Raw genomic sequence first — 23,260 nt, 5'->3', positions numbered from 1 at the left:
CGGCAAACTCTCTGCACAAATCCCACAGCAGGGCTGCTTGGTCTCAGTCCCTCCTTCCTCATGACTGGAGAACTGAGGCGCTGCCACTGATCTAAGCCCAACCTCTCACTCCTCAGGAGGCTTGCACTCGGGCCCTGGAACTCATCTCACACTCGACATCTCCTGAAGTGAAACACCCATGGTATCTGAGCACCTGCTTTCACAATGCGTTCAGGCCTCCTCCACCACGGCCACAGGGGCTGTGGCACCGTCTCCCTGGGTCTCCGAGTGGTCGAGCAAGCCCTGGGTTCTTCCAAGTGAGGGCGAAAAGGTTGGGCACCATTCTTCTAAGGTGATGATCTCTAGACCTCTACCTAAATACAGAAGAAAGTAACTGAAGTGTAACTGACTACAGTCCCCGGAACACCCCGGCCACTGGGAGCAAAGCCCTAAATGAAATGCTGGCTTCCAAAGCAATCAAGCAGTGAGCGAACAAAGAGACGTCAGCATGGAAAGCTGGCTTCCGGGCTCCGGATGTTACTCCATGAAGAGAGCAGAAGACTACCCAAGCGACCAAGCTCCCAGCCTCCAGGGCTGCTTTGATCAGACCGACTTTCCAAAGACAGTGTTGTTTCTGACAGAGATGAACAGCTTCAATGAACCTAGCTCCATCTCACGCGATACAGGACAGGGAGGACACGTTTATCAAGTCATCATCAATTTAGGAGACTTTCCGGTGATGCTGAGTCAAGTCATGGAAGAAAACAAGCAGAAGTACTTACTATTCACGGCAGGCCAAGCTCACAGAAGAGATTTTTATAACATGAAAACATAAATAATGTCAAAACAGATTTCGATCAATTACTATTGATTTTCCCCCACAAATGACTGAGAAAAAAAAAATGACTTGGAGCAAAGTTTCAAGTTTTTAAGCTGATGTCCTTTCACAGCCTTATCAAAAGGAGAATATTGGAGTGAATCGAGACAATTAACTGAACACTTCTTCCCTGAGTTCTCACGTACAAGATTTATGTTAGTTCTTGTAGGAGACCCAACGATGAGTTATATCATAATCAACATAGTGACAACAAGAGGTCAACCTGACAGCGGGGTTTAAGTCATGGCCCAGAGCAAGATTCAAAACCTACAAGGATGGGAGAAGGAACAGGGTGAACTACATGAGGAAGGTAGACTCACACTATAAATAAAACGCTAGTAGGAGCTGCACCTACTAGCTAGTAGGAGAAGCAAAGAGGGACAGTGTGAAAACCCCACGGGGACAGCAGGGAAACAACGGAGAAGCATGGTTTTGCTTCTATCCATGACCCTGAGGATGAACATGTTAAGAAATCAGACTGAGGCTGGCGCTGTGGTGTAGCAGGTAAAGCCACCGCTTGTGGTGCTGGTATCGCTTGTGGGCACCAGTTCAAGCCCTGGCTGCTCCACTTCCAACCCAGCTTCCTGCTAATACACTTGGGGAAGCAGCAGAAGATGCCCCAAGTGCTTGGGACCCTGCACCCATGTGGGAGACCCAGGAAAAGTTCCTGGCTCCTGGCTTTGCATCAGCCCAGCTCCAGCCATTGCGGCCACGTGGAGAGTAAACCAGTGGATAGAAGATCTCCACCTACCCCTCCCCTCTCCCTCTCCCTTTCACTAACTCTGCCTTTCAAAATAAATAAATCTTTAAAAAAAAAAAAAAAAAGAAACCAGATTACTGAAATAAACAAGTATGACACATACCAAAAAAGACTTCAAACATTTTAACTCTAATTCCCGTTGTGATACTGACTTGTGTTTCTATAAACAGTGGCTCTGTTGTGTGGTATAAATGGACAAGGTCATCTGGGCTCAAAATCTCACCTTCGTTCTAATTGATTGTGGGGCTTAGGACATACAAATCCAAGGGGGCCTTTTTCTGATGTGTACAATGAAGACTTTGGCCCAGTGTCATTTTACTCTGCATTGTTGAAGCTCTGACACCTTGGGGCCTTGCTACACCCTGGAAGGAATGCCCATGCCTGGGCTAGCCGACTCCTAGAGATAATAAGAACTCAGCTTTGAGTATGCCTCTCCTCTGTGAACACAGCAATCCAGAGTCCCCACCGCTTACCGCTGCCTTTACTGAGTCCTTACGACTCCAGGCAACTACTCCCTTGTCCTCAGTCACTCTAGAGCCACGTACTAGACAACATGACACAGCAGAGCCGACTGAAATTACTCAAACTGGCCAGTCCTGGTCTCCTGTTCCTTCCCAGGAATACCACAGTGAATGTCCCCGTCCTCACTGTCCCCCACCTCCTGAGCATCCCCTGGGACCTCCCCTCATGGTCCCCAGGGATGTGGCGTGGCCCTGCTCTTGCGATCCCCGAGTGTAAGCGACTGCCTTTCCCACGGAAGTCATAGCCTTTCTGTTGGTTTCATCACACTCAACCCATAATATAATCCACATTTTAAAACAGATAATCTTCAAAGTTCCTTATAGCTCTAAAATTCTTATACTTCACATGAATGAAGACAAAAAACATTTTTCTTCTTTAGGTCAAGAATCAGGATTTTTTAAAATAGTCTCAGCAAGTATGTTAGGGTATGCCACACATGGAGTCTATCAAGCATCTCCTTGTTTGTCAATTTAGAACCCTTTAAAAATGTCAACACCACTCCTACCCTACAAGCCACACAAAAGCAGGCTGCAAGCCGGTTGGCCCTATGGGTCATCATTTGTCAATGCCTGTTTAGGTAACAGGGCAATCAGCAGACCCTAGGATGACTGGAATGACGTAAGAAGCTTTATCGAATTCAAACCCTGATTTAAAACCACTCTACGGGGCACAACTGAGGAATCTCTACTTGTAAATGTGTACTAGGAACTCTAAGTAGTTTCTTTATAAATTTCACACCAAAAAGAACCATCTACTCCTGACCCAGAAATAACCGCTAAGTATTCAAGCGCCTGTGAACTCACGTCTCAGCTCAAAGAGAACAATGAGAAAACACCACTGTGTTGAAGTAACTGTCTTGGCTAGATGCAAACTCAACAGGTTCACAAATCGAGAAATCCATTTTGTGTGTGTGGACAAAGTCAGTCATCTATTCTAAATACTCATAAATTGTAAATTTCTCTAGAACCACAGAAGACAACATAAAAGAAATGCAACCAACTGTCAACTCTTCCTTTTGAATTGGAGGTAGTATTTGACTCTCAACTTTTGAAGCTAGATAACAGCCACTAGAAATTGGGGGGGAAAAAAAAAAGACTTCCCCATAAAAAGAAAAAAATGCTAAACTTCTCAAGAGCAAAATAAAAATCTTATGCTCATGGGGGCCGGCGCCATGGATCACTTGTTTAATCCTCCACCTGCGGCACCAGCATCCCATATGGGCGCTGGGTTCTAGTCCTGGTTACTCTTCTTCCAGTCCAGCTCTCTGCTATGGCCTAGGAAGGCAGTGGAGGATGGCCCAAGTGCTGCGCCAATATGAAGCCAGAAGCTTCTTCCAGGTCTCCCACTTGGGTGCAGGGGCCCAAGGACTTGGGCCATCTTCTACTGCTTTCCCAGGCCATAGCAGAGAGCTGGATAGGAAGTAGAGCAGCTGGGTCTCAAACCAGTGCCCATATGGGATGCCAGCACTTCAGGCCAGGGCATTAACCCGCTGCGCCACAGCGCTGGCCCCGCAATCCATTCTAACAAAAAAGACAGCCAGAAAGACAGACGGAAAGAAAGAAAAGAAAGGAAATTCCATTTTATCTGTTACTTCACTCACTGATATTTCATCAGAGAAATCCCTCAGTTTTATAAATTCAACCAGCTCATTCTAACAACAGAGAAGCATCTCTGACATCTCTGATGATCTGGACTTTTGCTTTTACCAAGCAATAAAACAGAAATTATAATATATGAAGATTTATATATCTTGATATCAAGATATCGCAAAAAATATTTATATATCTTGAGGTATTATATCAAGATTTCTTGATATATGAATCGATATATTATATCAAGATTCACATATCTTGATATAATATATCAAGATATTGCAAAAAAATATTTTCCTGAAAAGCAAACTTAAATGGAAGCCACCTTGGGATTCGGGCGTTCTCAGTGGCTTAGGCAAGTGTTAATCCAAGTCAACCCAAAGAGACGGCCCCCAAGTAGTCTCCTTCTGCTACTGGGACACTTGGAATTTTTTCCAGCTCTTCACAGGATGCTGGAGCTCTGGTTAGGACTGAATGGCATCAAAATGTTCCCACCTTCTGCCACACAGGCGACCTATCCTAGAACTATTTCCTTTGCCAGTTCTTTCTCTAATCATCGTGAAAAGGAAGAAGAAAGGCGAGTAGAAGGGGAGAACAAAGAGGAGGAAGAGGCGGTATAGAGAGAAGGGGGAAGACAAGAGCAGCACCGACACGGCACCTCTGTGGACCAGATGCCGACAGAGTGCCCATGTCTTCCAGAGGAGGGAACAACAGGTTAGGGGACTTGGCCAAAACCATACAAGCAATTTGGTAAATCCCTTTAGATACAATTCTGCTCCTCTGGGACACTGTCTGTCCCTGGAACATCATCACATTTTTCAAGTAAAAGCCTATTTATGCTTTTGTCTCCTCCATGAAAACTAACTCTGCATAGAGTGAGAACGTTTACCACTGATCTGGTCATCACTCAGACATTAGTGATTAGAATGTCTGATAAATGAATCAAAGAGCGAATTAACGCATCAAGAATGAATGATTGGTAACTTACGGCCAGAAGTGCTTTCCACTGAAGGCTACATACTACTGATTCAGCAAGAACTTCACTTGAGAGAATCCTAAACTTTCATTCCACTAGAAAGCCCTTTAATGAATCTTGCCATAAAACAAGTAACTCTAACTTTGAGCAAACTAAGAGGATAACAATTCTTCTTGGATACACATCCAAATTGTCATTTTTTCTGTAGTTCACTAAAAGAGCTAAATTTTCTCCAAAAGAATTCAAAAGAGTTCTAACCTAATTTGTTGGCAGGGGAAGATTTGCTGAAAGCTAATTAGCAACAAGCTAATGGCAACAAGCGAGCAGGTTATTGGTGCAACCTACTGTAAAATTAAGGAGAGAGAAGGGCAGAGATGTGGGGAATTAAACTCAATAACAAACTAGATATACCAGGGCAGTAGAGTTATTTATTAAAATAAAAATTCCTGTCTTGTATGTCTTAGTCTGTTTTATATATATATAGACTGTTTATATATTACATATTATATATATATATATATAATTTATTTATTTATTTGAGAGGCAGAGTAACAGAGAGGGGGAGTCCAAGGGAAATGTCTTCCATCTGCTGGTTCCCTCCCCAAATAGCCATAACCATCAGAGCTGGGCCTATCTGAAGCCAGGAGCTTCTTCCGGTCTGCCAGCTCTGCAGGTGGAGGCTTAGTCTACTCCGCCCCAGCACCGGTCCCTGTGTTAGTCTGCTTTGTGTTGCTCTAACAGAGTACCGAGATTGGGTAATTTATAAAGCAAAGAAGTTTGGTGCTGGAATCAAGGATGTTCAAGATCCAGCAGCGGCATCTGCTTAGGGCCTTGGGCTGCTTCAGAACACGGCCCAAGTCAGAAGGGCGTGGAAGGGGCCTGGCCTCCCGCACGAGCTCACCCACTCCATTGAGAAACCATGTGTCCATTCATCGGGCTCTACCACCACGACCCAGACACCTCTCGCTGGGCCCCACATCTCATCCGCGCCACACTGAGGAGTTCACTCTGTAGAGGGGACATGGAAACCCCAGCAACATGCTACCTGAATTTGGTTGTGCACTTGGCCCTCGTTTAAAGGAGAACTTCAGGGGTGGGTGTTGTGGCACAGCAGGCTAGGCCACTGCGTGGGGTGCCTCAATCCTCCAACACAGTACCAGTTTGAGTCCCAGCATCTCCACTTCCAATCCAGCGCCCTACAGATGCATCCGAGGAGGCAGCAGGTGATGGTCCCAGCACTTGGGACCCTGCCACCCACATGGGAGACCCAGATGGAATTCTGTGCTCCTGGCTTCTTTGGCACAGCCAGCCCTGGCTGTGCAGCCATCTGGGGAATGAACCAGCATACAGAAGATATTTGCTGGTTCTCTCTCACTCCCTATTCCCCTCCCTCCCTGCCGTTCAAGTAGATGAAAATAAACAGTTTAAAAAGGGGACCAATAAATACTCAATGTTGCTATGACCAAGCTTTTAAGGGCTTCTTTATTGACTAAGAATCCTATAAAACAAGAATAAACAAATAAAAATAATTATGCTTTGCTTGACATAAGGAAGTTTAATGTTCCAACAGTTATTACTTGCCACACTCAGGTCTTAATAGATACTAGCTAAATTAAGATACACATCCATCGAATAACATGGTGCTGATGGAACCAATTAGTAGGTTAAATTTATAACAAATGATTCATGGTTATCTTTATATGACTAGAAATTGCTTAAGACAATTAAGGCATTCTAGGGCCAGTGTTGTGGAAGAGTGGATTAAGCCACCACCTATGACACCAACATCCTGCTCCTCTTCCAATCCAGCTCCCTGCTAATGAGCCTGGGAAAGCAGTAGAAGATGGCCCAAGTATCTCGGCCCCTGCACCCAACTGGGAGACCTGGCTCCTCACTTCAGCCTGGCTCAACCCTGGTCATTGTGGCCATTTGGGGTGTGAACCATCAGATAAAAGATCTCTCCTTTTTTCCTCCCTCTGTAACTCTTATTTTGCAAGTAAGTAAATACATCTTTTTAATTCTATACATTTAAAGTAGGCATTTCTTAAAAGCTTTATTTATTGTGAAAGTCAGTGTTACAAAAATAGAAAAAGGGATCTTCCATCCACTGGTTCACCAACCAGATGGCTACAAGGGTCAGTGCTGGGTCAAGCCAAAGCCAGGAGCTTCCTCTGGGTCCCTCATGTGGGTGGCAGGGACCCAGACACTTGGGTCATCTTTGCTGCTTTTCCCAGGCCATTAGCACAGAACTGGATCAGAAGTGGAGCAGCCAGAACACTAACTGGTAACCGTATGGGATGATGGCTTATCAGGTGGCAGCTTTACCCACAACACCGCAATGCCAGCCCCCAGGTAAGTATTTTCTCTAAAAATTACTGCTACCAAATCCCTAAGGTCATTAAGTTACGACTTTTGGGACTTGTCGCCATCAGTGCCAATATGCCTCAACATTAAGTTTAATCTCGTTTTGGCTATAGGAAGCAAATAAATATGGAACATTCAACAACAACAAAAAAATTTTAAATCACCTATTAGGCCACAAATGAAAGCAAATACTAAAAACCAGAAACAGGACAAAATTTTACCTGGTCACAAATCAATAAAACTAGAAATTTAAGTCAAAGCCTCAATTTTCACAAATCAGAACGACAAGGACTGCATATACACCATTTGATAAAGATTTTGCACTAACAGGCACTCTCATACACAGCCAGTCATGGAGAAACTGTCACAACTTAGACTGGGGACAATTGGGCAACATTTTTTTTGTTTGTTTGTTTGATTTCATTTAATTATTTGAAAGGCATAGTTACAGAGAAGCAGAGGCAGAGACAGACAGAGACAGAGAGGAGCTGTGCTGATCCGAAGCCAGGAGCTACTTACAGGTCTCCCATGCAGGTAAAGGGACCCCAAGGACCTGAGCCATCTTCTACTGCTTTCCCAGGCCACAGCAGAGAGCTGCATCGGAAGTGGAGCCGCAGGGACTCAAACCGGCACCCAAATGGGGTGCTGGCGCTGCCGGCGGTGGCTCTGTCCAGCACACCACAGTGCCATCCCTGGGCAACATCTCTCAATACTACAAATGTTTAGACCCCAGATTCTTCAACTTCTGCACAATCAATCAGCGGGGAACTTCAGCACCAGTGATGCAGCCGTCAGCTCTAGAGGTTGTGATTTAAAGCTCCTGGCTTAAGACTCAGGTTTAGAATTTTTAAAAGATCCCCAAGTGATGGTAATATAAAGACAATCTTTGGGAATCGCTGGCTCACACACCCTCTGATGAAGCAATTCCAGTCCTGATTACTTACCCTACTCATATATTCACACGAGTGATAAATAACCTACATCACCAATGACAGCTTTTAAAAATAATGCTAGGGCCAGCACTGTGGCACAGCAGGTAAAGCCGCCGCCTGCGGTGCTGGCATACCACATGGGCACTATGGCTGCTCCACATCTGATCCAGCTTCTGCTGTGGCCTGGGAAAGCAGTACAAAACAGCCCAAGTGCTTGGGCTCCTGCACCCGTGTGGGAGATCCATAAGAAGTTCCTGGCATTCCTAAAGTTGTATCTATGTAAAAAATGCATTCATTAAATTAAAATTAAAAAAAAAAAAACAACAAAAACTCCTGGCTTTGGTTTGGCGCAGCTCCAGCCATTGCAGCCATCTGGCAAGTGAACCAGCAGATGGAAGACCTCTCTCTCTTTCTCTCTGCAACTCTACCTTTCAAATAAATAATCTTAAAAATAAATAAGTAATGAAAATAGAATAAAAGTTTTTAAATAAAAATAATGCCAGGACAGTAACAGATTAGAAAAAATACCCTCCAGGTGGGAATAGCCATGAAGTGCAATAAAAGAGGTACAGGTAGCACATATACTATTTTTCAAGAAAGCTATGCACAAAGAGGTGCAGAGCAGTTTAAATAGCATGCTGGCATCTGTATGATCTGTCTCTCCCACACACACAGACACACACCCACACACTGGGAACAGTAGCTATCACTTTGGAAAAAAGACTTGCTTCTTCTCTCTGGCTACTCTTTCAAATGTTGATGTTTGCAATACCCTATGTATTAATTCTTGAAAAATAAATGTAAAACATAAAAATGAAACATAAAATCAATCAAATCATTCCCCAGGGAAAATGAGTTTTTCTAAGCTAACATCTGGAGACACAGGAGAGCTTTGGGGGTAATAAAAATGCTCTATCTTATTAAGCCTAATGTTTAATAAAGAACAAACAAAAAGCTTGCACAATACTCAGACTTCCAGAACAATGGGAGTAGGAATGTAAATTGCTTTAACCAATTACAGAAATGGCTGGGTGGTATCTACTGGATCTGGGCAGGCACGAGTGCTGTAGCCCAGCGTGTCCACTCCTTCGTGGGTACTCAATAGAGAGATATGCATTTATCCTCCAAAGAATATGCGCAGAAGTATTTGAGGCCATGTTACTCGTGATAGCAAAAAAACCTGCAACAACCCTGGCACCGCTGAATGCCAAGAGCACTAGTAGACAACGGTATGGTTGTACAGCGGAAAGCCAGGCAGCTGACTGGGTCTGCAGAGTGGCGCTGCCAAGACCAAAGAGCTGAGAATAAGAACATGACCGGGAAAAAGATGAACAAAGCATCCTTGACCACGTGCACACATATCCGGCCGTAATCATGATGAGAGAAACGGAAATTAAATGAAATAACCTACCTCACTTGTCGCCCTGGCAAAATTCCCAAGCTTGATAGCCAATTTTGACAAGACTACAGACGACAAGACATGCTTCCCCATGTCCCTCGGAGGTATAGAATGGCAAACCTCTGGGGGAGAGGGGGCAATCTGATCCTGTTTTTAAAATATTCAACTGCAGTTGTCTTAGGAGACACCGGTATCATGTCTAGGAGTCATCCTACAAGATGTACATGTATACCCATACTGTGCTGCACATAGGAGGCTATCCATTGCCTGCGCTACCCCAAGATTAGGAACAAGTGCAGCCATGAGACACTCATGAGATAAATTACAATGTGGTCGTTCAGTGGAAGATATTACCACTGCAAATCACAATGTGACAGCTCCATGGGTACTGAGATAGAAGAGAATCCTGGAGAGAGACCCTACTATCAGTGATAAAATTCAAAGGACAGGAAAAAAAAAGTCTGTAACGTGGTTTGTACGTAATAGGGAGAATGATACAAAAAGCGCACATTCACATCAGCCTGCATTTTGTTATAAAATGAGCAAAAGCACTTAGCCACACAGAATGACATGAAGATGAAGAGAGAACAGAGTAGGCCAGGGAAGCAGTAAGGTTCGTCAGTATCTAACTCTTGATATTGTTCTTTTTCCCCTCAGTAAAAATGTATTACCCACGCTGAAATGTTGTACTTAAAAGCCATTTTAAAAAATCCTTTAGGCAAATAAGAACTCCAAAGCCTAATTATTTATGGCTGTTCTTTCTCCCTTCCTTTCCTACCAAGTGGGTGAATGGACTTTGCAAGGTCACACCAAAGTTGGTAAGATCTCCCTTTAAAGTGTATGGTGGGGGGAGGTGCTGGCACTGTAGCACAGCGCGTTAAGCTGCCACCTGTGGCTGCAATATACCATATGGGTGCCAGTTTGAGTCCTGACTGCTCCTCTTCCGACCCAGCTCCCTGGTAATGAACCTGGGAAAGCACCCACGTGGAAAGACCCAGAGGAAGCTCCTGGTTCCTGGCTTTGGATCAGTCCAGCTCCAGCCAGTGCAGCCATTTGGGGAGTCGATCAGCAGATGGAATATCTCTCTCTGTCTCCCTCCCTCTCTAACTCTGCCTTTCAAATACATACATAAATGAATAAATAATAAATCTATTTTTTTAAAAAGTGTATGATGGGGAACAGGGGAGGGAGAGGGTGGTAACTGACCTATGATGCTTTGCCCTTGACCTTCTGAGCTTAAGCTAATACTGACATAAGTGAAATCTTACTTTAATATCTTGCTCTTGAGAAGAGGCAAGCAGAACAAGATCTGGGGAAAGATTCCATGTAAGGAGATGATGGAAAAAGGGATGAAAAGCAATTTCAGCTAAGCAAACAATTTAGACATCTTTACAAATGAGTATTCAAAATGTATCATGCCCTTTTAAACTGTCACATAGTATTTGACATTATGATTATATGTATAACTTTAATTTATATTAAATCATGTCAATTATACAAAGTCCTCTCATTTTAAAATCACTTCTCTCAATGGAAATCTTAGTGCACATGTGAGCTTTCCCTAGAGCAAATTCTTAGAGAACTGCAAGTTGAAGGCTGTGCACCTTGCACGTGTTAATTAAGCAGAGTGAATAAACAGTATGAGAGATACAGTACGATCAGTAGTTAAATGACTACAAAATAAAATGAGAACCCGTTTTCATTATTAGTTTGGCAAAGGTATTGGCAAGAATACAAATAAATACTGATATGAAAAGATCTCCATTTTGATAACCAGGAAAACATGTACAGAATGAAACTAATGACATTATCTCTGATTTTTTTTAAAGATCAGCCACTGGGGCCGCCAACGTTATGGCATCACAGGTTAAGCTTCTGCCTGGAACACAGGCATCCAACATGGGCGTGGGCTCCAGTTCCAGTTATTCCACTTCCCACCCCAGCTCCCTGCTAATGCGCCTGGGAAAGCAGTAGAGGATGGCCCAAGTGCTCAGGCCCCCATACTCATGCAGGAGACCAGAGGAAGCTCCTGGCCTTGGCTTGGCCCTGCTCTGGCTGTTACAGCCATTTAGCAAACCGGAAGATGCAGGATCTCTTTCTTTCTGTCTCTCCCCCTCTCTCTAACTCTGCCTTTCAAATAAATTAAATAAATCTTAAAAAAAAAAAAAAAGAAAAGCCAACCACCACAAAGCAAAGCTATCTAATTCAGTGTACTCATATGTATTGGAATTTAAGTGAGCCAGAAAAGTTCCATTAGGATACACACAAAAGGAAAAACTATCCACTGGGGAGACAGCTGTGAGGCATTGGGGTTGGGACATAGGGAAGCTAAGGCCATCTCTTGGTTTTAGTGCCAGCATTTAAGATAAAGACAATTTATTCAAATACTGCTTATTTAACTAAAACAAAAAAGTTATACATATCATCAGTTGAATTCTTATAAACTTTCTAAAAAACAAAAACTCGAGTAAATTCACTATTCACCTAGTCACTAATCATTTTAGATTCTGTAGACATCATCAATGATCTATTTCTACTTTTCTAGCTTCTCCTTCCCCTCCACGTGAAGAAACCGACCTGAATTTAACAGAGAGCAGACAAGAAGGGACAAGAGTCCAAGGTGACTAAGGCCACATGACAAAGTAAATGCCATCTGCTCAGCCTGATGAAGGATAGAAGTAGTAGACAGTATTCGTTCTTGATGTCCCAAGCCCAGGAAGCAAAGAACTATCTACACTTCTATCCAACCTCCATAGTTCCACTGTCTGTAATTCAATTTCTTCTTTAGGAAGAGAGTATGGTGCCTTGTGAGTGATGAATTTCGAAGGCTTACTGGTCAGGCTCTCCAAAAGACTACAGACACAGAGAGCTTCAGATTGATGGGGGTGAAAAGGATTCGAATGCAAGGCTCCCCAAATGCTCTGGAACACAGTACAGAGAATACAGGATGACATTCGCATGGCACCCTCTGGAGAAAGCTACCACAGCCCCAGCCCTGTGAGAGACCAAGCACAGAGCACCCTGGCCCCTGTCACTCAGCCAGGGGACATCCATGAGCCCAGTACACTGCCGGGGGAACCGGTACCGATGGTGACAGCCAGTCCTAACAAAGCACTGCCTTCGGTGATGGGACAGCAGAGCAGATCAAGTCCAGGTGGGGGGACCCTGTGCCCTCGTCCTTCGTGAAAGACTGGCCAGCAACTCTGAAGGTATTCAAATCCCCAAAGGCTTGCTGCCCTGGCCTGCCGTGGAAAACCCGTTGTCTTGTTTCAAAGCAGGGAAGACCTCCTCCTCTCCTGGCCTGCTGTGGACCTGGCCGTTTCCTCAGACTCAACCTTCTTGGCAGGACTCAAAGCACCCAGCACCAGTGCTGAGAAATCTGTCATCCTCAGGGTTGCGGCTTGGTGATAGTTGAGGTCCCCCAATCGCCCACGTGTTAGAACCCTGAACCCTTGAGTCCTAAGATAAAGGAACAAGGATGAAACAACCCAATTATACTGTCTAAAGCTGGGCCTCAAAAAGTGAGCAGATGGGACCACTGGGGTGAAGCACCTGTGATAGAGTCCCAGTGGTCTTAAAAAAAAAAAAAAAAAAACTTACCGACAGAGGATGAGCACGTGAGCACGTTCCCTGTCTGCCTCTCTCACTCGCTCTCTCTGCTTCCTGGCTCACCGTGTGATCCTCCCTCTCCCTGCATTCCACCATCCATCACCTTCGTCACCCACCAGACTCTGAACCTCCACAACGATAAGCCATAATAAACTTCTAAGTAACTTATCACAGGTATTTACCTTAGGGGAAAAAAAAAAAAAAGGCCTAATACAATCTAATACAATCACATCAGTTTCTTCAAGAAAGGTAAAAAATGTCTCCATTAATTGAAACAAGTATGTCAACTTGATATGAGTAATAATCATTAATAAGTACCACTGAGACTTAGCCAACTGTTCAGTACAAAATGAAGCTCCAACTGACATTTTTGAAAACATATGTATCAACTTTTTTTTTTTTTTTTTTTTTTTTTTTTTTAGGAATCCATCATTTTAAAGCACCAAAGTTTTTCACAGGATGCAAACTCCAATTAGGGATAAAATATGAGAACAAAAGCCAAACAGCGTAAATGACATATTCCAAGCCATGAAACATGAAAAATCACCGCTTTGGCAGCTCAAGTACTGGTCTTTTGGAACCTCATCATCTCTTAGCAACGCTTGCAGGAGACAAACAATTAACTTTAGAGATGAGAAACAAGAAAGAGAGATTTGAGCACACTGTACCTGGTCAACGCTGGGTTGTGTTCAGTCATTGCAACCAGCAGCTTCAGAGCGTACGCGGGCACTGGGTCGGGCTCCGTGAGAATGTGCTCGTATCTGAAACGACACAAGATGATTGGAAAATGCGCAGTCGTCTGGCTCACTTAAGGGCTCCTCTGAACAAAGAAAAGCAATATGCCACAAGGTGTCAACATCTGGGGAAAAACAGATACTGAAGCAAACTCGTAAGCTATAGGGCCTGCACAGCCTACTAGCCCCCATCAAGTGTCAAATAGCTTTCCTTGCCCAGGGTGACAGTATTAACTTACAGAATGTTGCTCTCTGGAAGTTTCAAGCAGCAATCTACATGCAACAGTTTTGAGCTGGGTATTGCACTGAGAATTACAACAAAAGATCAATAGACAAGGGCCAGTGTTTGGCACGCTGGTCAAGACACCACTGGGGACACCCACAGCCCACATCAGAGTGCCTGGATTCCAGTGTCTGAACCCAGCTTCCTGTCACTGTGCACCCAGGGAGGCATTGAGTGATGCCTCAAGTACTTGGGTCCCTGCCACCCACATGCAAAGCCTGGACTGGTTTCTGGGCTTCTGCTTTGGCACGGCCCTGCCCCAACTGTGGCAGACATCTGGGGAGTAAGCCAGCATGTCTGTCCCTCTGCCTTTCAAAAAAAAAAAAAATGAGTATTTTTTAAAAATACCCATCAACAAGAAGCGGGTTTGGTGGTCTGTAAGACCACCCCCACATCCAGAGATTCACTGAAGGATCATGGGACCCAGCATACAGTTGTACCAATGGCTATGGTACTGCACAGCCACACAGCAGGGACACAGACCTGGATCGCAAAGGCAAAGGACTTAGGCAAAAGCCTGGAGGATTCCATGTGCAATTTCCCTCATTCTCTCTCTCCTGCTCCCAGCACTTGTTTTCCAGACAATAAAAATACAGCACATGTGTAGGTCAAAGCAAAACTGCTATCCCATGTTATCTGCTAGGCACAGCCTGGTTCAAACGCTAGGTCTTATCCACTGAGGTCCAGTTATCCAATATACAGCACCACACAGATGCTCAACCAATAAGCACTGAATGAAGGAGAACATAAACCAACCAACCAACCAACCAACCCACTCCCAGGAATTCATTCTCTGGAAGAGCCAGCAACTGAAAAGGGAGAAAAAAATCTCTAAAAATCCTAAACGGATATTTAAAACCCATGACATGAAACAGATGGGCTTTTCATCCAGAGGAGAGAGCCCCAGGCTCCCACTCAGAGCTCATTCACTCTCGCTTTGCAAATCGTTATGTAACAAGCTTCATTAGGTAGCCTCTAAGCCACAGCCATTAACAAGCGAGCCCACACAGGACCTGCAGACCCAGGAAAAGCCAAAGGAAAGCCACCCTCAGACCCCCAGGCGGAGGGCAGTGTGGGCAGCACTGAGCACGGAGCGTGAGCGAGCTGCTCACTCCTCAGGAGAGCACCCAAGTCCCAGGAGACACCATGATCTTCCAAACCAACGCCGTGCGTCAAGACATCCAGCTGGGTACAGTGTTCTGTTCAAGGGGCCAAGATGTAACCTATTTTTAGAAAGTTTGCATAAGTTTTTAAATTATAGCAATTAAAATAGTTGTCCGTGTATGACAGAGACAATACTAACCATTCACAATAAAACTAGAAATTAATCAAAACAGCAATATGTTTAAAAAAAAAAAAAAAAGTACACCATAACCAAGCATGAACACCACCAAGAAAGGAAAAAAAATTAACATTCCTACATCAGTTCATGTATTCTATCGTAAGAAAAAAACTGAGTAAAGATCTTCAGGGGAAGACCAAAATTGTGTTTCATAAAGTTGAACATCCAATTTATTTTTTGAAAGGAACAACTTAGCACACTAGAAGGACAATCACTCGTCCTTTTCGCTAAGTAAATGCTTAAGAAATAAAAAGCTCCTCTCATCCCACCTTGGAGGCACCCAAGGATACTCTCAGTTCCAACAATTCGCTAGAAGGACTTAAAGAACTCAGAAAAGTTATTAGATTATCAATCATGCTTCATTAAGGTGAAAGGACAGGGACTAAAATCAGCAAAGACAAAAGGAGCATATGGCCGAATCCAGAAGCCAGGCCCGAGATTCCAGCTGTCCCCTCCCCATGGAATTCCATGGTGCTTGATCCTCGTAGCATTGCTGGGCAATGATAGAAGCAAAGCACTGCCCGCCAGCAAAGCTCACCTGAGCTTCAGTGTCCATGGCATTGACACAGAACTGGTCAGGTGAGCATGGGACACCTCTCTGGCAGACCTTCCTTACTATCTTAAGCCCCTCCAGGGGTCAAGGTGATGTGCTGTGACCGGAAGCCCCCAGCCTAATTCACAATGTTAGCATAAACTAACAGCATCACCTGAGGGCACAGGTATACATGACCACATTCTTATCAGGTGGCATTTTCCAAAGGCTAGAAAGTCATCTCCCAGAAGGTCACCAAGGGCCTGGCTCATTGGAATGTGCGGGATTTGAACACCCCACGCCTGCTGAGTTGACCCCTTGCAGCACACATCCTTTACAAGGAAACTAGGTCACTGCCATCCAAGACTCTACCATTGCTTGCTGGTGTCAGCAACTGTTGGTCAAGAGTCTCAACAAGAAGCGAGGGCAAGAACCTTCGGATGAGTCACCCGTGGACCCGGGATAATTCTCCTTGTCTCCACTCCCAGACTTCCTAGAATGAGTGGGGGAAGGAGCCACAAACAACATGAATTTTTAAAGTTTCTGAAGTGATCTCCTTACTCATGTGCTTATGTAGAAAGCCATCCCCCCAAAAAAGATGGACAACTATTTATACATATAAATAAAACATTCCTAACAAGTTGGAAAACTACATGCAAAAATGAACTTAATGCAAAACATACAGAATACATTTGAAAAGAAAATATTGCTAAAACATTAGGGACTAAAATGAAAATGTCTTGAGATTGTTGGAGGTTATCTAACCTTCAAACAAGAGGGACAACTGAAATATGTACTCAACCATGCGTGAACATTTTCCCAAAGAACATGGTACTATTTCTCTCCAGTTGGTAAAAATGAAGGGTAAAATTCATAATGGATATGTGTAGAATACAAATAGTGAGTGCATTTTAGTTTAATAAAGATAGGTTTGTTGTGGTCAGCAAGACCTAGCCAAAAATATACTGTGATTTATTAGACTTGTCTTCTGCAGCAAGATCAAGCAGCTAAGCACATGGTCACTGGATCTCGCACTTCTCTAACTAAAACTCAGCAGAAAAACAGTATCAGTGATGAGCCCTGATTTTTGAAATAGCCACAGAGGAAGTGACCTACGAAGGGCTGCTCCATTCTGCTGGATGCGCGGCTCGAAAGGCACATTCTGGTGGCCTAGATCTGGCAATAGATTGCCAATTCCTTGTCCAAATACTGCCTGTAGTCTCCACTCTTCTACCTCCGGAGTGCTCTCTAACAAGGGGCTTAAGGAGCTGGAACTCAGGCAGGAAGAGACATTCATACTAAAATCACATCCTCATCAAAGCGAAGACAACTCCCCAGAACTGTTTACTTGTGACCCAGCATGACAAGCTCAAGAGCAGGTAGTCCATCTCTCTTCTATCTTCACTCTTAAACCTAAAATGAATAAACTCCTTGCCGAGTGCCCGGTATAGACGGTATACACCTAGATGGAAGGGGACGACATTCAAACTGACTATCCAAGTCACTCTGGATTATCATGAGAAACCATCCTGAGGGGTATGACCAAGCAGAGAGAGAATTCTCTCCAACTAGGATGGAAGGCTGGAGGCCCTGTGTCACAGAGTGGTCCAATCTTGCAGGGGTGAAGGCACAACCTCTCATGTCCATGGAGTGTACTTTGAGAATCTGGGGAGAAGTAATTCCAGAACATTCAAGAAACTCTAGGGTGCAAATCAATGATGAAGATTCTGTTAAATGAAAAGCTCACCTACATTCTAAAGCCCCAGTAACCATTACGTGTAGTGTGAGATCAGAACTTTGTACAAAAATCAAATGGGAAGAAAGGGAACACTTGATTTTGGACAAGAAACAGACAAGCCAGACAAGAATTTAACTGAAAGAGTTAGACTGTCAGGCTAGACCTTAAGAAAATCTATCTCGGAGAGAGCGGCAAGATGGCGGAATAGGAAGGGAGCACATTGATAGTTCAGCAAGACACACAGGTTAATAAAAGTGGAGATACTGCAGGGTCAAGGAAGAGTAGGGGAAGAAACAGCAGCGGAAACTCTTCTGGAGCTAGTGATTCACAGTGGACCTGCGTGGAGAGTGTGGGAGCCCAAGTTCGGGACACCAGCGGCAGACTCAACGCACCAGCGCTGGAACGCGAGGTGAGCCGAACCTCAATAGCCCGAGACACCAGCAGGCAAGCGGAAAGAGGAGACTAGAGGGAACGAGGCATGAAACTCCATGGGGAAAAGTTCACCAGGCTAACTAGAAGAGAGAGAGGAAAAAAATAAAAAAGTGACCAATATGGACACGAGTTTCTCTCTCTCTGCTCACCCCTCAAAGGCGAGCAAGACAGAGCAGGCGCCATTTTGGACATACGTCATAAGCAGGGCGACCTCAGGTCTGCACCGGCCCTGAGCCTAGCAGAAAAATCTGACTCTGGGGGGAGGGGTGAAATAACAGGAGATTAGGATCTAACTTGGCAATCCAGTGGGAGACTGCAGGAGAATTGGAGCCCACACTGAGGGCAGCAGAGATTCCCTGTGTGGTCCTTGGGAAAGAGCTTCCACTCTCTGGCTCCTGTGGGTATATCATTTGCCTGCTAACTGCCTCCAATTACATTCAGCTGTGCGGAATTACTTCCCTTTTGAATCAAAAAAAAAAAAGAGAGAGAGAGAGATTTACCACGCCTAACTTGGGAGTGTCATTTTTGACACACCCTCAACCCTGAGGAACCAAACACAGCTCTCAGTCCACACTTATCTCAAGCCTCTAAGGCTCCACTGAAAGCAGACAGTCCACTTAATATAGAGCCATAGTGTAACAAGAAAAAACACCACAGTGAAGAAACCAAATATCTCCAACATGCCATACAACAAACGCAAAAACCGAGGTAACAAGAACAAGGAAGACACTATGACGCCCCCAAATGAAAAAGACACCCCAATTCAAGATTATGAAGATGATGAGATCGAAGAAATGCAAGAAGCGGATCTCAAAAAATTGATAAGAACATTAAGAAGTTCTCAAAAACAAATTCTTGAACTACAGAAATCCTTAATGGACAAGATAGAAAATCTCTCTTGTGAAAATGAATTATTAAAGAGGAATCAAAATGAAATGAAACAACTAGTAGAACAGGAAACTGTGATAGTGATGAGAAATCATAATGAAATGAAGAACTCAATAGATCAAATGACAAACACATTAGAGAGCCTTAAAAACAGAATGGGCGAAGCAGAAGAGAGAATATTGGACTTAAAAGACAGAGAACAGGAAAGGAAACAGGCAAACCAAAGAAAAGAAGAAGAAATTAGAAATCTAAAAAATATTGTCGGGAATCTACAGGATACTATTAAAAAACCTAATATTCGGGTTCTAGGAGTTCCTGAAGGCATGGAGAGGAAGAAAGGATTGGAAGGCATTTTCAGTGAGATACTAGCAGAAAATTTCCCAGGTTTGGAGAAGGACAGAGGCATCTTAGTACAGGAAGCTTATAGAACCCCTAATAAACATGACCAAAAGAGATCCTCACCACGACACATTGTAATCAAACTCACCACAGTGAAACATAAAGAAAAGATTCTAAAAGGTGCAAGAGAGAAACGTCAGATTACTCTCAGAGGATCTCCAATTAGACTCACAGCAGACTTCTCATCAGAAACCCTACAAGCTAGAAGGGATTGGAGAGACATAGCCCAGGTACTAAGAGAGAAAAACTGCCAGCCCAGAATATTATATCCTGCAAAGCTCTCATTTGTGAATGAAGGTGAAATTAAGACTTTTCATAGCAAACAGAAATTGAAAGAATTTGTTGCCACTCGTCCTGCCCTGCAAAAGATGCTTAAAGATGTGTTATACACAGAAACACAGAAACATGGTCATCAATATGAAAGAAGGTAAAGGAAGGAAACCTCACAGCAAAAGATTACAGGAAGCTCAATTTCTCTTTGACATAGAATTAAACTCTGATGCTCTGTTAAAGCAATGCATTAATCTAAAAACAAAAAGCAATTCAAATCCATTGGCAATCTACAAAAAGAGTTAAAGATTTTAAAAGCTATTATTAAAATTGCTATATTGGTCTATTATGCTATGTTATATGTGTGTACATATTGTATGTCCACATAGGGAATTTTATTAAGAGTTTTATTTTAAATGGCTTATAGATAAGATTGTCCATAAATTTAAGCTGCTAAAATCAATCAAAGATACATTTTAATTTGTGTGACCTGAATCTGTGTATCATATGTTTTAAACGTGTTGGTAGAAAGAAACTAAAAACATTTTATATGGTTGTGCTTAAGTTTACTGGTTAAACAAACTACACCATGTTAGATATTTAAGAGGTGTTTTCAAATACATGATTCTTAAAATTTATAGAAGGCATTGGACCTTCTGGTAAATGTTTTCTTAAGTTGTTATCTAATGGTTGAAACGGTTTGCTAAGTATTCATGTGATATTGCTATTGTCAGCAAGCGATCTAGGACTTGCTCCCTCATTTCTCTATTCTAAGCCCAACTTGTTCTTTCATTTCTCTATTCTCTTCAAGGTAGGAAACTAATTCTATTATGAAGGAATCTACAGGATGCACAATTTAATCTTTAGACCTTATAAAAGAGATGGCTAACATTTTTCTGTAATAGCATAGCCAAAATAAGAACTTAAATAATAATCTCATAGCTAGATTCACTTTGCCATCAGCGAAGTATACAGTAAGTAGAAAAAACCTCCCTTTCAGACCAAAGGGAAAGAAAGTTTTAAAGTGAGAATATAATTTTCCTCATGGGCATTGTCTACTTTAGAAAAACTACTACAGAACATGCCTGTGACTATAGACTTGTAGTTCAGGCCACCGAAGATTAGAGATGGGACTTGGGCACTCCCTTGACTTGCATCCTCTGGTCTGCTTTAACACAAACCAGGAGGAAAAGAAAGCTAGGCATCAGAAGCAATGGATGGCAGGCTTATTAATGGCTGATCTGTACAGTGATCTGCCCTCAAGGAGACCCAACAGGCCAGTCCACTGCAGTGGCTTTCAATGTGGTAAGCCTGGGCTTCAGCAGAAGTCAGCTTGTGAAGAGCCCTGGCAGCTCTGCCAAGAGTTGGATCACTGGAAATGGACCTGCCCTGGAGTCGAAGGATGCCCAGGTCAGAGCCACAGATCTTATTGGCTCTAAGCTGAAAAGCCCTTCACTCAGCCCAACTTCCAAAGTGACCACTGCAGCTGAGGAGATGGCCAAGTAGGGTCAGCAACATTGCAGGCAGAACTGTAAATTTCTTGTTAGAGATGCCACCTGCCTTTACCTGGCCAGCTCTCCTCCCAGGCCAGCCAAGTAATGAAAGTCAACAGAGTGCCTTCCCCTAGGAGGTTCACACCTCCCTTAGGATATACCCCATGTGAAGAGATAGATAGGTCTGGGCCTCTTAACTTACAAGGCCTAAAGCCCAACAGATTATTATCAAGCCCCTTCTATCAGGTTCTATTTGCCTCTCAATCAGAAAACTTCATTGTAGCTTAGACAGCACCTTTCTTAGCTCCTCTAATAATGACTCTGTCCTTTGTTCTAGACCCTGTCTAGCACACTTGGGCCTCATTCCTTTGTAATCATAACCTCTACTCTACCACCAATGGCTCTACTCCCAACCTGTGTGTACCGATGGTCCTCTTCCCCACTTAATGCTGTATAATTGTTCAAACCTGGTAAATGCCACTCTTAGGATCATTGGTTACTATCCTCACTCTGTCTTTTATGACCTTGTCTAAATATGATCAGAGTCGGCAAACTTGGAAGGCTTCCATAGCCTTGGCAACTCATGACGACAGCCTAGGGTGGTTAGTGGCGCCATAAACTAGAGTGTCAATTTGTTGGGTCAACAACAAGAGCCACTGTGCACTTGCTCCTCATGTGGGATCTCTGTCCTTAATGTGCTGTACATTGTGATTTAATGCTATAACTAGTACTCAAACAGTATGTTTCACTTTGTGTTTCTATGTGGGTGCAAACTGTTGAAATCTTTATACTAAATTGATCTTCTGTATACAAAGAGAATTGAAAATGAATCTTGATGTGAATGGAAGGGGAGAGGGAGCGGGAGAGGGGAGGGTTGTGGGTGGGAGGGAAGTTATGGGAGGGGGAAGCCATTGTAATCCATAAGCTATACACTGGAAATTTATATTCATTAAATAAAAGTTAAAAAAATTTTAAAAAAAAAGAAAATCTATCTCAATAAATTAGAAATTGAAGCAAGCATTTTTAATTCATTAGAGCACTAAAAATGAATAGGCATATTCTTGAGCAAGAACGCAATGAAAAATGAAAAAAAAAACTAATTTTAAGTCTTTTTTAAAAAAATTTTCTCAATGGCAAACGTATCATAAACAAACCATATGATGGAAAAATTATTTGCAGAATGTTGATAAAACAGCTACCAGTATTACTAGTCACAGCTACTTAATGATGGGCTACATCCTGAGAGGGTGCTTACCCCAACTAAGATGGCCATGATGCGACGATGCAATGTAATTTCAGAAAGTACTGACGGAATAGTGCAACAAAGCTGTTAAGATAAAATCTACCTTCTGGGATGTGTAAGGCATCTCCCACAAACTGCTATGAGAAAGGGGGAGATAGATAAAGGAGGAGATAAAGCACCTCTTTTTGGCACTTTTAGTAAAAATCGCTTCTAAAATTTGAAATTGGTCCTGAGTCAACTCCAAAACTTTTTGACACAGGACTTTCCAGTCTTGTGATGTTTGTGTGCTCTGATTTCTGGATGATCCCCTCGATTTTTGCATGGACACAGCTAAATGAACACATATGTGGATGGAGAAACGGACAGATGGGAGGGGATTATGAGAGAGCAGGCACAGGTAGGTACAGGTTCCAAGAAGTGCGAGACATAATTTCAGATAATAAACTCTGCTCCCTTCTGGTGGCTTCAATTAAACAAACAAACATAACAAAACAAAACAAAAAAACCCTGTCTTATTGGAAGTCTCAAAGGCCAAAAGAAATGTCCTCAATAAAGCTAAACTCAGGGTCTACAATATAGATCCAAAGAGCAGGAATGGTAGAATGATCCTGATTCAGAAGCATCAAATAGCACTTACCTTTATTTTCTGTTACTGTTTTAACCTCTAAATTATTACAATAGAATGTACTCTTGGAGGGCGGGGGGATTTCAGTGCCTAAACACACAGATCTGAAACATTATGAAAGGACTAAGTAAAAGGGAAAAATAACACTATGACAATGTTATGAAGAATTTTGCTTTTTAGTTTTCAACACATTCAATGTAGTTTATAGATAGAATTCTAAACATACAAGGATACTTTTGTCCTCCCTCTTTAAGTTTTTGAGGTAACATTT

The 23,260-nt window shown here is 43.1% G+C and overlaps 1 protein-coding gene across 5 annotated transcripts in view; it reads right to left on the bottom strand.

Moving 5' to 3' along the window:
* ULK4 (unc-51 like kinase 4) overlaps window positions 1-23,260 on the bottom strand; it is a 597,001-nt gene that overhangs the window by 329,215 nt on the left and 244,526 nt on the right. For all 5 annotated transcript variants that reach the window (XM_062200117.1, XM_062200120.1, XM_062200121.1 and 2 more), the window contains one exon: window positions 13,679-13,771. In XM_062200117.1, coding sequence (XP_062056101.1) covers window positions 13,679-13,771 — 93 coding nt within the window. The remainder of the gene's footprint in view (window positions 1-13,678; window positions 13,772-23,260) is intronic.

This window comes from Lepus europaeus, chromosome 9 (assembly GCF_033115175.1).
Source record: "Lepus europaeus isolate LE1 chromosome 9, mLepTim1.pri, whole genome shotgun sequence".
Classification (NCBI taxonomy): domain Eukaryota; kingdom Metazoa; phylum Chordata; class Mammalia; order Lagomorpha; family Leporidae; genus Lepus; species Lepus europaeus.
Note: the sequence above shows the minus strand (reverse complement) of the source record. Positions and strands in the feature narration are given on the sequence as shown.